Here is a 16046-nt window from a genome sequence, read left to right on the forward strand (position 1 = left end):
AAATTTTTGCCTCAAGATTCATTGGTCTGCAGTTTTCTTTCTCTGTTGTTGCTCTTCCTGTGTTAGGTGTCAGCATCATATTTATGTCACAAAAAGAATTTGCTAGGACGCCATCTTTGCCTGTTGTTCCAAATAGTTTGTAGTAATGGAATTAGTTGTTCTCTAAATGTTCGGTAGAATTCACTTGTGGATCCATCTGGTTCTGGGGACTTTTTCTTAGGCAGTTCATTGATGGCTTGTTCAGTTTCTTTTATTAAGATGGGGTTATTTGGATACTTCATTTTGTTTTCTGTTATTATGGCAATTTATATTTTTGTAACTATTTATCTGTTTTGCTTAGATTAACCAGTCAGATATACTGGCATGTAGTGGGGCAAAATAGCTCCTAATAATTGCTCTAATTTCCTCTTCATTGGTGGTGAATTCACTTTTTTCATTTTTGATAGTGGTAATTTCATTTTTTAAAAAATCAGATTAACCAGTGGTTTATCTATTGCTTTTCCCCCATAAAACCAGCTCCTAGTGTTGTTTATTACTTCATTGTTTTTTTTTTTACTAAAGTTTTATTAATCTCTCCTTTGATTTTCAGGATTTCCAATTTGGTGTTGAATTGGAGAGTTTTAATTTTTTCCTAGTTTTTTAGTTACAAGCCCTATTCATTGATCTATTCTTTCTCTGTTTTATTGATATAAGCATTTAGATATATAAATTTTCCCCTAAGTACTTTGGCTGCATCCCATAAATTTTGGTATGTCATTGTCATTCTATCTTCAATGAAATTATTGATTGTTTCTATGATTTGTTCCTTGACCCACTCATTCTTTAGGATTATTTAGTTTCTAATTAATTTTTAATTTATGTTTCCGTGGCTCTTTATCGAATGTAATTTTTATTGCAGTTTGTGTTTCCTTCCATGTATACATTTTATATTGATTTTTATCCTCTTCTTCTTAAGTCAGAACTTTCATCCTATGATTAATTAGTTTTGTATACATTACTTTCATCCCCACACTTTTGTAGGCTCTGATGTCCTGCTGGATGGGATGGAATTAAATGATCTCTTGAGAGATGCCGCTAACATTCTGTGTTTCTATGTGGTTGCCTGTCTGATTTGGAAATTTCTGATGATTGGAATGTTGTGTTTTTTTTTCGTTGACCTGAGTGTGGCTTCTCTCTAACTTTTAAACTTTGGTTCTAATAATCCCCTTGTATCCACAGATAATAAGTGCTCTCTTTTGTGCTTCAGCTGAGCTCAAGTGAACTTGGTTTGAGCCCCGCCTTTAGTAGCAGTGTGACATTGTTCTGGTCCATGAATTGCTCTCATCCTCAGTTTCCTCATTTGGAAAATGTAATAATTGACTTCATACTGATATACTTCATAGTGTTTTGAGGACCTTGTGAAAACTTACTATGCAAGTACAACATGGTCTTATATGTTTTATATTTTAATGTTTGACAGCATTTTTTATTGATAAAGGAGATAGCATATTTAAGTGTGATATGGGATGAAATGGGATATTTACATATTTTAATCTCTTTCAGGTTGGGAGAGTTGGCCTGAAATCAAACAGTCAGTTCCAAAGCCGGGCATTTCTATGGAAGAATACCAGGAAAGACTCACAAGTTATGGTCCCCAGACCTCCCATCTGGAAGAAACCTTAGAAGGTGGGGCTAGGTTAGAGAGGCCACAGAATAATGAGGAAAAACCTTTTGAATGTAATGATTGTGGGAAGACCTTTCGCCTAAGCACAGCTCTTGCTATGCATCAGAGAGTTCATACTGGAGAAAAACCTTATGTATGTAATGAGTGTGGGAAGGCCTTCAGGCAGAGGGCACATCTTACTCAACATCAGAAAATCCATTCTGGAGAGAAACCTCATGAATGTCAAGAATGTGGGAAGGCTTTTCGCCTAAGTGCAGCTCTTGCCATGCATCAGAGAGTTCATACTGGAGAGAAACCTTATGAATGTACAGAATGTGGGAAGGCCTTCAGACAGAGGGCACATCTTACTCAACATCAGAAAATTCATACAGGTGAGAAACCTCATCAGTGTAAAGAATGTGGGAAGGCCTTTCGCCTGAGCACAGCTCTTACTATGCATCAGAGAGTTCATACTGGAGAGAAACCTTATCAATGTAAGGAATGTGGGAAGGCCTTTCCCTTCAGCACAGCTCTTATTATGCACCAGAGAGTTCATACTGGAGAGAAACCTTATCATTGTAATGAGTGTGGGAAGGACTTCCGCATGAGTACAGCTCTTACTATGCATTTGAGAATTCATACTGGAGAGAAGCCATATGAATGTGATGAATGTGGGAAAGCCTTTTCCAGGAGCACAGACCTTACTCACCATCGGAGAGTTCATACAGGAGAGAAACCTTACCAATGTGATGAATGTGGGAAGTCCTTCAGGTGGTGGACACATCTCACTCGACATCAGAGACTTCATACAGGAGAAAAGCCTTATCAATGTGAAGAATGTGGGAAGGCTTTCAGCCGCAGGACACACCTTACTCGGCATCAGAAAGTTCATAGTGGGTAGAAATTTTAGGAATATGAGGCTCTCTGCCAGAGTACACACCTGACTAAACATTAGAGTTTATTCTGGGGAGAAATAATGATTGTGGGAGACTGGTAGCAGGATCACATACCTCACTTAATGACAGAAAATTCATACTGGAGACAAATGAATTTATCATATGTGAGATCTGCTAGAGCATAGCTCTTACTCAATATCAGAGAGTTCCTACTGGAGAGATGCCTTACTAATGTGATGAATTTGGGAAAGCCTTCTACCTGACCTCATCTCTTACTCTACACTAAAGATCTTATTGGATAGAAATCTTATTGGTATAAAGAATCTGCAAAGGCTTTCTGTTAGGGCTTAACTTTGACTCTGCATTAGAGCTCATACTCAAGAAGTCACCTTCTGAATGTGGAAATGCCTTCTGTCAAAATAAGACATCTATTTGACCTCAGATGATTCATGCTAGATAGAGACTTTATGCAGGAAGGGCCTGCCAGAACACTTCTCTGAATTTAATACTCAGTAACAGAAGTGCTGATGAAAAAAAAAAAAACCTGAGTAGCTTCCTAAAGAAGAAATCATGAGAGATTAAATTTTTTTGGACAGGTTTACTACAAAGTCATCCTTTCAAATGATGCAAGATACAATTTATTGAGATTTTAATTGTTTGACAGAGTTTCTCATGTTCTTGTGCAAAAAGTGGAGAGCTCTAGATAGATGATGGTGCTGATAGATGGTGTCAGGACTAGTTGGATGGCCAGACCCCACATATTGTCATTGTTAGATCAGTAGCTGCCTGGAGGGAACTCTAGTGGGGTGCTCCAGGGATTTACCCTTGGCTTTGTGCTGTTTAGCCATTTTGCCACTGACTTGGCTGACAGCATAAAATGGCATGCGTATTACATCTGCAGGTGACACAAAACTAGGAGGGATAGTTAATACAGTATGTGGCAGAGTCAAATCTAAAATGTTCTTCGTGGGGCTAGGATGAAAGATGAAATACTTCCGTTAAGGAATCTGTTTGCCCCACAGGGACTGGGATCTGCAGCCCCTTCAATAAGGGGCCCTGTTTACTCTGGACTCAGGTATTCCATCTGTACAGGATTTAGTCTAGGGAGAGCTTGCCCTCTCCCAAGGGAGTCTATATTCCCTTTTCTCCTACTCTTAAGTCCCAGCTCTGGCACCCCAGGGACAAATTACTTAAAAGTTAAGATTTATGCTAATGTTTAGGTCTTCCAGGAATAAGGAAGTAATAGTCCCAATTTTCTTTGCCCTCAAACCTCATGGAACATTGTGCTCAATTCTAGGTGCCACAGTTTTTAAGAAGGATGTTTATGGAGGAGGGTCATCAACGTATGTTGATTGCCTGTTGTTGATTACCAAGTCCTTTTGTCCATGTCATGGGACGATCAACTGAAGGAATTAGGTATATTTAGCTTGGAGAAGACTGAGGGGACAGACATCATCGCTGCCTTAAAGTATATGAAGGGCTCATGTTTGCTGGAGGGATTACACTCTGATTGGTCCCAGAGGCTGTGAGTGTAAGTTGCAAAGAAGTCAATTTAGGCTTGACGTCAGGAAGACTTGTGGCAAGTGGAAGTGCCTTGAGAGGTGGCATTGCCCCCCTCCTTGGAGGTTGAATGGCTGGTGGAGGATGGACAGCTACTTGTTAGGTCATTGAAATGGGAAGTCCTTCCATACCTGCTGAGATTTCTACCAACATTCAGAACATTCTGTGGAAGAAACAGTCTGAGCAATGAATGACGTCTCTCAGAGCCCAGCTTTTACTCTACATCAGAGAATTCATGTGTGAGAGAAATCAATATAATGAAAGTGGAAAAACCTTCTGAAAGGGGACAAGGCATTCATTGGCAGAGTTACGCTACAGAGAAACCTTGTGAATGAAATATGGGTGGGAAGTTTTTCCATAAAGTTGTAAAACTTAGTAAATGTCTGAAAATGTACACTAGAGAGAAACTTCATGAATGTAGGGATGGTTTTCAGTGACATACTCATATTGTCATAGAATTTGTTTGGGAGACAAATTGATGATTGTAATCATTGCAAGAACATCTGCCAGGAGATGGGGTTTTTCTCACGTTAGTGCTGGAGAGCCTTTGTGAATGCAGTCTTAGATTGTGAACATCAGAAGAATTTTGCTCTAGTAAGCACTTAAGTAAAACATTTAGATTGCAAACTAAAATGAAACCTAAAAATAAATCCCTAGTTTCCCTTCCTAGTTGTTGCAAACCTTTCCCTGTTCAAGTTCCTAAGGATTTCCCTCAGTTCCCATATTTGTATTAGAAGACTTGGGGTTCTCTGGGGAAAATTGTGGCAATCTTCTAAGTGCTCATCCCCCAGTTTCGCTCTTCTAAACTACTCAAAGTCATCCATTGCCTGCTTGCTTCCATTTTAGTCACAGAGGAGAGGTTATGAGGTTCTAGATTTGGTGCTAGAAAGAACCTCAGGAGATCCTCTAGCACAATCCTTCATTTTACAAATGAAACTGCTTTACAGAAGTATGAGTCACTTGCCCAGCGTCACACAGGAAATGGCCAAGACGCTTCAGCCTGATCTCCTCTGACTCGAGCCTTTCCGTGGCAACACTACATAATTAATCTTAGCTAAGGTGAAAGTCTCTGCTTCTGCCCTTGATTCTATCCCTTCCATTCCAGAACTTACTCCAATAATAATTTCCCCTCATACATCTTCAGTCTTTCTCCACTGGCTCCTTACCAGCTACTTACAGACCCATCCCCAATTCAGCTTTCCTTGGTAATTGTTGTAGCCAAGCCCTGATAACTGACACTTGTTTGAATGGGAAGAAGCAGTAAAGGAATTCAGCCTTACCCCACTTAAGTCCTGCCAGCACAGGGGTGTTTGGGGGAGTGGGGAGGAAGTAATTTCCATTGCCAGGTAGAACACATTACTGTTTTATGGTGTCCCTAAGGAATCATGTAGAGTGGCTTGGAGGAGACAACCTCATTTAATAGCGTCTGATCCCCCATTTCCTAACCGGACTACTCAGGGCTGCCAGTAGGAGGTTGTATCATACTTGGCCTTGATTATAGCTTTGGGAGAGCAGGCAACTAGAATGATATTCTATAGTTTGACAAGAAAGGGCCTGTAGAGTTTTTCCTTTTGATGGTTTTTGCTTTTTTTTTTTCTAGCTGCCTATAGAGAAAAAAGGAGCCTATCAGCTGTGCTTGTGAATAGGGTAGGTGCCACTAGACACCCCTGTTCTCCAACTTCTACCCTTTCTCTGAATTGACTAGAGAAATGGAAGCATTTCTCTTTTTCCCTCTTTCTTTCCAGTCCTTTCTCTTGTTTTTGAGCCAGTGACCAGAAACTTGACCTTATTTTCATATCTTTATAAACATTAAGTGTTTATTAGGCACCAGGCATGTGTTCACATTTGCTTTTTTTCAAATGGTAATTGGATGTTGGATAAATATCCCTCTCTCTAAACCAATAGCTTGTATTTATTTTGTGGGCTTCAATCTTGCTGGTGTGATATGAACATAGCTTAATGATCCCAGGAGTCTTTGTACTCCAGCAGATTGTGGGGTATAGTAGTTAATAGCTAGTGGAAATTGGGAGTTTCTTTTCCAGCAGGCTTGGTAATGCTTCCCAGTACTTTAAAAATCATCAGCTGCTCCTCATGACTGTTCACCCTTTCTCCTACCATTCCTTTTCTTTTTCTGCCCTTTACCTCCAAAACTCTATACTGAATGTCTTCAGATACCACGTTCTCCCTTCCTTGGAATCTGGTTTCCACCCCAGCCATTTTACTGAAACTGCTCCAGTGATCTAGTCATTCAATATAATAGCATTTTTTCCTTCTTATCCTTACCTCTGGGAAGCTTTTGACATTTGACCCTTGATTTCAAAGGTGCTGTGCTTGCTGCTTCTACTTCTTTAACAGCTTCTGTCTCCTTGGCTTTTTCCTGACCATTTAAGGTAGATGATGCAGTTGGTGCAATGGATAGAGTGCTGGGCCTGGACTAAAGAAGCCCTGAAGTCCAGCCCAGCTCTGGACCCTTGGTAGCTGTGTGACCCTGGGCAAACCATTTCACCTCTCTGGGCTTCAAGTCTCCTCATCTGTAAAATGAGAATAAGAGCACCTACCTCCCAGGGTTGTTGTGAGGATCAGCTGAGATATTTGTGAAACACTTTGCAAACCTTAAAGTGCTATATAATATAATACTAGCTGCTATTATTGTTATTATTATAATTATTATTATTTTTATTGAGGTTTGTCATTTTTCCCTCTTCTTCTTTTATACTTTCCTGTTGAGAATTTCATCCATTTAGAGTAACTGATACATGTTACTTGCGACAGTAATGGCCATACTCGTGTAAGATGTCAGGTTATTTCTGACGTATTTGTTGGTTTTTCCTTTTTTTTTTTTTCCTCTTCCTGGATCTGGGAAAAAGGAAGGGGGCTTGGACAAGCAGCCTAATGACCTTCATAATTATAACAATAAGCTTGCTGCCTTCAGCCATACATACATATACGTTTGTGTATACAAATATGTATATACATCTATGTTAAATATATGCATGTATGCTTTATTGATGCCTTTGTTTTTTATACTATTTTCCCATATATCCTCCAGTATTTCAGACCTTCCCTTATAACAAGTAGAAGTTACATAAAACTGTTTCTCACGGCATAGTCAGTATTTTGAACAACAGCCCCCACTTCTCTCTAATGGGAAAAAAGTGTTTTGTTGTCTTTTCTCTAGGCCAAAGATTTGTCATTTTTTCAGCCTAATTTTTAGGGGCATTTGGCCCTGTTATTCCTCAGATGTACTTTATCTCAGGGAATACAGCAGATGACAGAATTGGAGTCCTGGAAATGGTGCCTCAGAGCAGACTCCATGGACGTCAGCAGGTGGGTGGCAATTCATGAGGAGGTCCAGAGGCCTGGGACTAGAAAAAAGCTGTAAGGACGTGAACTGAGAAAAGGATGCACTAGGGAGGCTTTGCCGTCCAGGATAACAGAAGAAATTGATAGCGTGAAACCTGGACTGGGCACATGCTTGATAATGCATATGTATGCCAAAGATGTGCTAACGATTGGAATAAACCAAGGTTGGACATCCTGGACCATTGATGTTTGGAGAAGGTGAGAAAGGAGTCATGCCTATGAATGTTGTGGGGGTGGAAGGAGGGTGATGTGCTTTATTTCTAGAAGAAAGGGAATTTTTTGTCTGTTTTAATGTTAGAAGCTTGTTCCCTAGAGCTGCTAGTTAGAGCTAAGTGGACACACACACACACACACACACACACACACACACACACACACTCACACTCACACTCACACTCACTCACATACTCACACACTTTGGTTTCCTTCCCCAATAAAGATATGAACAAAATTCTCAAAAGAATTACAAATTATTAATGGCCATATGAAAGGATACTTCAAATAAAGTCGCACATCAAAACAACCCTGAGATTTCACTTCACACTCAGCAGATTGTCAAAGCTGACAAAAATAGTCAGTGTTGGAGGGGTTGGGGAAAGAGGGATACTAATGTATTTGTTTTGGTGGATATGAATAGGTACAAGCAGCCTGTAATGGAATTATGTGATTGAATTGTTAGGTCAAGAAAGTCTTGTCTGTCTCAAAATAAAGTAGCAGCTTTTGTGGTAGCTAAAATCCAAAGTGAAATGGCTGCTCCTTGATTGCGGAATGGCTAAATTGTGATATACGAATGCAATGGAATAGAATATTTCTGTACTGTTAGAAATGGCTATGATGAATTCAGAGAAACATTAGAAAGTTTAAACTGATGCAAAATGAAGTAAACAGATCCAGAAAAACAACCTCCACAATGACTACAACGTAAAAGATCAGAACCACAAAACCCCAAAGGAGTACTGCAAAGTTAGAACATGCTTGGTCCCAAAGAAGAGGGATGAGATGCCCCCACCCCCTTTTGCAGAGGGGGGAGTCATCGTGTGGATTATTATATATCATATATATTTTTTGATGTTAATTGGTTTTGCTGAGAAATTTTCCTATTTTTAAAAAAAATTCTTTGTTATAAGGGATGGACCTGGGAGGGGTGATGGGGAGGGATAGGGGGAAGCCTTAGCAATACATACACTGTATCAATAAAATGATTTTAAATAAGAGAATATGTGTTGGACGAGTGCTTAAAAGAACATCTTGGTCCCTGAGCCCAAGACTCGACTTGAGGAATAAGCCCGAAGCTTCATCTGTGACTTTTAATCAGATAACTTATACATGGCCAGTTGGCTAGAGGATATCGTAACCTCATTTCTGTCAGTGGCCTCACCATTTATGTCTGTATTTCAAATCTTGCTGATATATTTCAACCCTTGTTCTTAGGTCTAAATAGCTACTTTCTCATTTCATATCTCTAGCATCAATACCCTATAATCTGTCACAACCTCATTATTGACACTAGATTTGGGAGAACCTTAAATGCCAGCCAAAGGAATTTGAAAATTACTCTAGCCAATAGTGAACCACTGGAGATTTATGAAAAACAGAACAATGATTTGATCTCTGCATCTGACTTACTAGTTCTAAGTCAACATCACTCTTTGTTTCCTAGTAACTGGAATATCTATATGATTCTAACAACCACCTTACAGTTTTTTCCATTCATCCACTTTTTATCTCCCCTCAAATTCCATCTCAATCTATCATTCTTGCCACTGCCAGTCTAATCTTATTTATCCAATCCAACCAAGATTCATTAGCTATCTATTCTGTCTCAGGATTGCTTAGGCCCTAAGAACACAAAGATGAGAAGTAATTGGTGTCTGCTTTCCATAAACTTTGCATCCTGGAGGGTACAACATGTGCAAAGTAATTTGGGAAGAGAGAAAGCTAAATACTAGGAGGGTGAAGGGTGAGGATATTCAGTAAAATCTTGGGTACAGAGCAGAACATACGAGGATTCAAAATATATAGCAATGAATTTCCATTTTTAGAAAGCCTATATAATACTACATGTGGTGTTGAAAGCTGTCCCATCTTTGCTTTCTTGTAAGTTTTCTTTTGTTCTGTGCTGTATACTTTTTATTTTGCTCTTTCCCCCCTTCTTCCCCACCCTCCAGAAGGTTACAATTAATTGTGGATATATGCATACATGCATATATAAACATACTTTCCCTAAGCTGATTATTTAAGGGGGGAAAAAAACAACTAGAGATTCTGAGATGGATATGAATCATGAATGCATTTCAGAAGTGGGGAAAGCCTTTGAAAAGTCATGCTGTTAGAAGATGGAATTTCAAATTCAGCTGAAGGCCAGTTTGGATGGAAAATGAAACATATGAAGGAAAATAAGATGAAGTGAGTCTGTGAAGGTCTTCCTTGTTTCTCTCTCACTCTGACCCCCACCGCCATTTTCACTCCTCTCTCAGACAGGGAAAAGGTGGGGAGGAGATCCCTGGGATCCCAGTCTCATCTGAACAGGCCAAAGCAGGGTCAAACACACATAGCCATATATAGTTTAGGGGGTAGAGCATTTAACTCAGCACGGAGAAAGGGAGAGGCTTAGCTTCAGGGAGGGATGAGTTCTAAGAAAAACAAACCCCAAACTTGGAGTGGGGAGTCGCGATTTGAAAGTAAAGCAAGGCAGAGAGCCTGGGGTGAGGAAAGGAGAAGGGCGAGGAAACACCACTCCCTGCAGGCCTCCCCCCGGAAGGCCCCTCTGCCCTGGACGCCCCCGGGCAGCCACGTTCACTCTGCTCATGAAGAGATCTCCAGACCTCCTCCTCCTCCATGCCCCCTCCATTCCTCCGTTCAGCTTTATTTGTTCTCTTCTCCATTAGAACGTAAACTCCTCGAGGGCAGGGACCCTTGTATTCCTAGCACATATCACAGCTCCTGGCACGCAGCAAGCGCTGAATCAATGCTTATTTAATCAATGCCTAGACTTGAGTCAAGAACACCTAAGGACTGAGAGCCTCCCAGGGGAGACCAGGGAGAAACATGGGCAAAGACGCGGAACCGCCTCCTGGCCTCTGATTGGGTCACAGTTCTGGCCCCGCCCCATCCTGCCGGGCCAATGGACGCAAGACATTCTTGGAATCGTGGGGGGCGGGGCGGAGAGGTGCTTGTACGCATGCTCCACAGAACTTCGCCTCCCTACCTAGCCTGGGGCGTCACAGAAACCTCTTTCGGATAATCCAAACTCTTTCGCTCGAAGCCGGGAGGAATCCGGGAGACGCACGTTACAGACGACACCTTTTGGGGGAAACAGATGGATGGGTTGAGTGGGGCCCCTCCGGAGCATGCGCACTACCTTTCCCATAGCTTGCTGAAGAGCAGGCGGGAACCGGAAGTGCGTCACTCCGGAGCTCGTCCGCTTGGCGCTAGGGGCCCCTCGTCCTGCCGGAAGCCCCTCCCGGAACAGAATGGGAGCTTGTGAAGCGGGGGAGGGGTGCGGGCAGCCATGCTTCCCTCATGCCCTTGAAGGCTCATGGCCGGCCCCGGGCCGCAGCCACTCCTGGAAGCGCAAACAAGGCCGGGAGGAGGCCCCTCCCCTCCCCCAGCTCGGAAGTGGGGTGATTTAGGCGTGGTCCTAGGCCCGGGTCTGCAGGCCGGGAGGCGGGCGCACGTGCTTCCCCTTGTGCCCTTCGCTGCCCCAGCTCCGCATGGGCGGAGGGGGGGCTTTGGTGCTGTTCAGTCCTGTCCAGCGCCCCCCGCCTTGCTTCACAGGTGACGGGCAGTCTCCTTCAAGGCCACGTCAGCTCTTTGTCAGGCCTGGGGGCCTTGGACCGGAGTGTCAGTCCCGCAGCCTCCCGCGGAGCTGGGAGGACTGGGGTCCTGCCCTGAATGCCATGCCCGCGTGTGGCAGTGTCGCTGGCCGAGAGCAGCTCCTTCCCCTCCTACCCCTAACAGGCAGAGCGAGTGTCCTGATGGGCTCCATTGCCCCGAGTCAGTGTCCGGTCAGCTGGGTCACGGGAGCCCGATTCTGCTCTGTGACCCATTTCTGTGGGTGTCCTAGGAGTGGCACAGGGAGCAGTGATCATCGATACCGTCCCCGGGGCCTCTCAAGCATGCCCTCTGTGCCTCAGAGAGTGAAGGGTCGAGCACTGACTCAGGCCGACTCCGGAACCCATCACTCTTTGCATTTCCAGGGCACTGGACTTGTAATTTCCAAACCTGATCCAGTTCTACGGTTTGGAATGAGGGGAAGCACCTTGGATAGCGAAGGGAAATGTCTCAAGAAGCACCTGTCTGGGTCAGTGAGGGGAAACAGTGCATAAGTCATGACAAATAAATCTCAGCACTGATGGGTCATTCGGGGGAAAGGACTTTTCAGATGTTGGACCCAGGCAGCAGCCCTTCAAACTCCCAGGACCTGCCGGTCTGGCAAGAGAGCCTTCCTAGAGCCGCCTTGACCCCCCTGAATCTTCCTGTTCCATGTTACATGATATCTGAAGGCTCTCTGGTTGTTTCTTTTGTTTTGCTTTGTTTCACAAATGCTTGTCCAGATTTCTTTGTGTTCTTGTAGTTAGCCAGCTGAAGAAGTAGATGGTAGTGGGCTATGGCATTAATTTGGTGCAAAGGATTGATTTCTCCATCCACCAGATGCAGGTTGCTTCCAGTTTTTGCAGTTACACATCACATGTTTTGATTTTCGTGGGCACCAGTGGTTTCTTTGTTCTTGGGAACAAAAGGTTTGGAAGCTTCCTTCACCAAAGCAGATTGGTTCATTACAAATAATGCTGCTTTGACAACTTTTGTCAAGATTAGTTTCTTTTGGTTATTTTTGATAATAAACCAGGGTATATACCTGACAGTGCAATTGAATTAATAGTTATTTTTATAACTTTTATTGCCTATTGCCATGTTGCTTTCCGTAAAGCTTGAATTTAATTTCTTTTAGTTATTTCTGACAATTTTTTGAGCATACAGAACCTCAGAATTGTTTTAATGTGTACCTTTCCATTTTGAAAATTGTGTTTATATTGTTAACCATTTATCCATTGTGGGCTGGGAGTCATCTTTGTAAATTTTAACACTTCCATATGTGTGTGTGTTTAGGTATACACATCCACACCCACTTTGTGTCTATGGGCATTATCAGTTATTTTCTCAGGCAGTTAAGACTCTTAAGTTAGAGATGTGTTGTGGCTGGAATTGATGGAGGGACTAGCTCTCAACCGTATAACATCATAGGTCTTTGAGATATTGCCATTATGTATTTTATATAGATGTGCCAGCAATAGCACTGATAGAATGTAAATATTAAAATGGTGAGCCTTTGTTTCCCAAGGCAGTGCAGTCCACTTTCCTCCTATTTTTCAACTCTAGGCACAATTTATCATCCATCTTTTGTGTCTGTTGAAGATATAGATGAATTGGGGAATACATTCTATACTTTGTTCATGTGACTACATCTACTAGCTTGGACGATGGATGGTTTTCATCCGCTTGGTTTTCCCTGTGTGGATAGTTAGGCCAGACTCTGAATAATTACTACAGACGGCTAGATGGCACACTGGATAGAGAATTGGACCTGGAGCCAGGAAGACCTAAGGTTAAATCCAGCCTCAGACACTAGCTTTGTGGCCCTAGGCAAGTCACTTACCCTCTGTCTTCCTCAGTTTCCTCGTCAGTAAAATGTGAAGAATATTAGCACCTATCTCCAGGGTTGTCATGGAGATTAAAGAAAATAGCATTTGTAAAGTGCTTAGCACAGTGCCTGGCACATAGTAAGGGCTTAATAAACTATCATTTCCTTCCTCCCTTCCTCCCTCCCTCCCTCCCTTCCTTCCTTCCTCCTTCCTTGCTTCCTTCCTTCCTTCCTTCCTTCCTTCCTTCCTTGCTTCCTTCCTTCCTTCCTCCCTTTCCTCTTTCACTCCTCCCTTCGTCTCTCTCTCTCTCCCTCCCTCTCCTCCATCTCTTCCTCTCCTCTCCACTTCAAGCAATTTAGGCAAGAGGTGTTAAGGGCCTGAACTAAGGTGGTAGTTCTGTGAGTGGAGAAGAGTCAGATCCAAGAGATGCCGAGAAGGTAGAAATGGTAAGTAAGATTTGGCAGCTGATTGAGTATGGAGGTGAGGGAGAATGAGGAGCCAAGGCTAGTGCTGAAATCCCCAGCCTCAGGCCCTGCCTTTGATAGTGATAGGCCAGTGTGGAAGTGGGAAGGTTGGGGGAAGGATAGTGAGTTCCGTTTTAGTTGTGTTGAATTTAAGATATCTCCAAGATAGACAGTTTGAAATGTCTAGCAGGCATTTATAAAAAAAGCGAGAAAAGAACCCCTTCAGCAAAACTAGCGTGGGTGGTGTCAGAAAAGTTGAGCAGTTTTCCATTGGGGTTCCCCTGCCTTTAAAGTGAAGGAGAGGGAGGTGCACTTTCTTAACTCATTTCTGGAGCTAAGTTTGGTCTTTATAATCATGCATTGTTCAGCTTTGCTTTATTAAGTGTGTTATTTTCCTGCCGTTACTCTGTATGAATTTTATAAGTCTTCCCCCACTTCACTGACACCTGCCCATTGGTCATTCCTCACAGAGCAGTAAAATGACCCATATTTGGGGAGCTGTCCCCCAATCTGTCAGCGTTGGCTTTGTGTCTACTTTTTTTGCCATGAAAAGTACTGCTATGGATATTTTGGCATATTTGGGGTCTTTATTTCTGTCTTTTATCTTCTGCATGTTTAGCTGTGGAATCACTTAGTCAAAGGGTATGGCCATTTCAGCTGCTTTTTAAGGACAGTTCCATCAGATTTGGACCAACCAAGTCTCCTCCCACAGTGTATGAGTGTGCCTGCCTTCCTGTAGCTACTCCGGCATGGGCAATTTCCGTCTTTTGTTCTCTTTGCCAGTTTTCTGGGTATGAGCTCAAACTTGAGAGTTTTATTACATTTTTCTTATTATTAGGGATTTGGAGCAGTCTTCACATAATCAGTAAGTGTTTACATTTCTGTTGGCACAGATTTCCTCTGTAGATCCCCTTTCCCCGAAAATTTGTCTAGCTACATTAATAATGCTCATGCAAACATGTTTCCCTTTCATACGTTTCATGATTTCAGAGGTGCCATGATGCAGAGGAAAGAGCACTGCAGAGTCAGGGGATTTTACCTCGCTTTGGGAATGTCATTGAGCCTCTCAGGGTGTTATTTCCTCATAACCAAATAAAGGGGTTGGTCTGCACATCCTCTGAGGTTCTAGATCCCATTGTCCTAGTCCTTATTCAGGAAATCTTCCCCTACACACGGTGATGGAAGGTACTTGATCTTACTCTTTGTTTATGTTCGGGTCACAAATTCATCTGGAGCTTATTGTGGTCAGATATGTCAGATGCTGGTCTACGCCTAATTTCTACAGGCTGTTTTCCAGTTTTCCTACAAGTGCTTGTTGGGCAAGGATTTTTTTCCCAAGTACTATCTGTTTTAGGCTTTATCAAACATTTCATTTCATTTCTTTGTTTGATCAATATTGGTAGCATTTCTAAAACCATATCAAATAATGGGAAAAACGGGAGAATACTTGCCTTCACTTGTTTTTTTAAGGAAAGGTTCTAATATTTCCCCAGTGCAAACAGTGATAATTCTTGTATTTAACTTTCTTCCGATATTTTTTCTTCCCTTCACAGTCGAACTCCTGGGGAAAAAAAACAGTTTATACTCATTGCCTTGACTTCTCCATTCAGCCACTAACGTGATTTTCTCTCGCTCTCTCTTTTTTTTTTAGCTAGGCAGTGGGGTTAAGTGACTTGCCCAGGGTCACACAGCTAGTAAGTGTTATGTGTCTGAGGCTGCATTTGAACTCAGGTCCTCCTGACTTCAGGGCCGGTGCTCTATCCACTGCACCACCTAGCCACCCCTGTGATTTTCTCTAAAGCTCAAGTCCGGTCATATCACCCTCCCAGGAAACTCCCAAGGGCTTCCTCTTATCTCTAGGAGCAAATACACAACCTCCTGTTTGGCCTTCAAAGCGCTTCATGACCTGGCCCCCCCTTCCTTGCCAGTCTTCTTACACCTCTCTCTCAACACGTCCTCTTCCATCTGGTGACCCCAGCTGCTGACTGTCCCATGAACATGCCGTGAGCTGTGGGACCCCAGGCCTGAAATGCTTTCCCTCCTCTTGGACTCCTCGCCTTCCTGGCTTCCTTTCAGCCCCTTCTACAGGAAGCCTTCCCCAGACCTGCCTAATGTCGTGCCTGTCTTTGCCTGGCATGCAGCTTGATTTGGAGAGATGTGTTTTTATGTTGTCTCCTTCGTTAGAGCGTAAGCTGCTTGAGGGCAGGGACGGGCTTTTGCCTGTTTTTGCATCCCTAGTGTTTAACATGGTGCCTGGTACATAGTTGGTGCTTAATAAATGTTGATTTATTTATTGATTACTTTCTTCTCACTTATTCCTCAGCCCCTTGCAGTGTGGCTTCCGGCCTTATTGACCCACTGGAAATGAAAGTCTGTTACAATGAGTATTTTTTCTTTTAACAGAGGTTGCCCCACCCCCACCCCAGGGCCAGTGTTTAATGTTTCACTAAGGACTTTTTACAATTACTGTTCCTCTCTG

At 42.8% G+C, this 16046-nt stretch overlaps 1 protein-coding gene across 1 annotated transcript in view; it reads left to right on the forward strand.

Annotated features, from left to right (window-relative positions):
• LOC110215199 (uncharacterized) overlaps positions 1-16046 on the forward strand; it is a 61050-nt gene that overhangs the window by 9810 nt on the left and 35194 nt on the right. The window contains 1 exon segment of the mRNA XM_078154477.1: positions 1543-2539. Within this exon segment, the coding sequence (XP_078010603.1) occupies positions 1543-2539 (997 nt within the window).

The sequence above is a fragment of the Phascolarctos cinereus genome, unplaced genomic scaffold, assembly GCF_003287225.1.
Source record: "Phascolarctos cinereus isolate Bilbo 61053 unplaced genomic scaffold, phaCin_HiC Scaffold_4;HRSCAF=312, whole genome shotgun sequence".
Lineage (NCBI taxonomy): Eukaryota > Metazoa > Chordata > Mammalia > Diprotodontia > Phascolarctidae > Phascolarctos > Phascolarctos cinereus.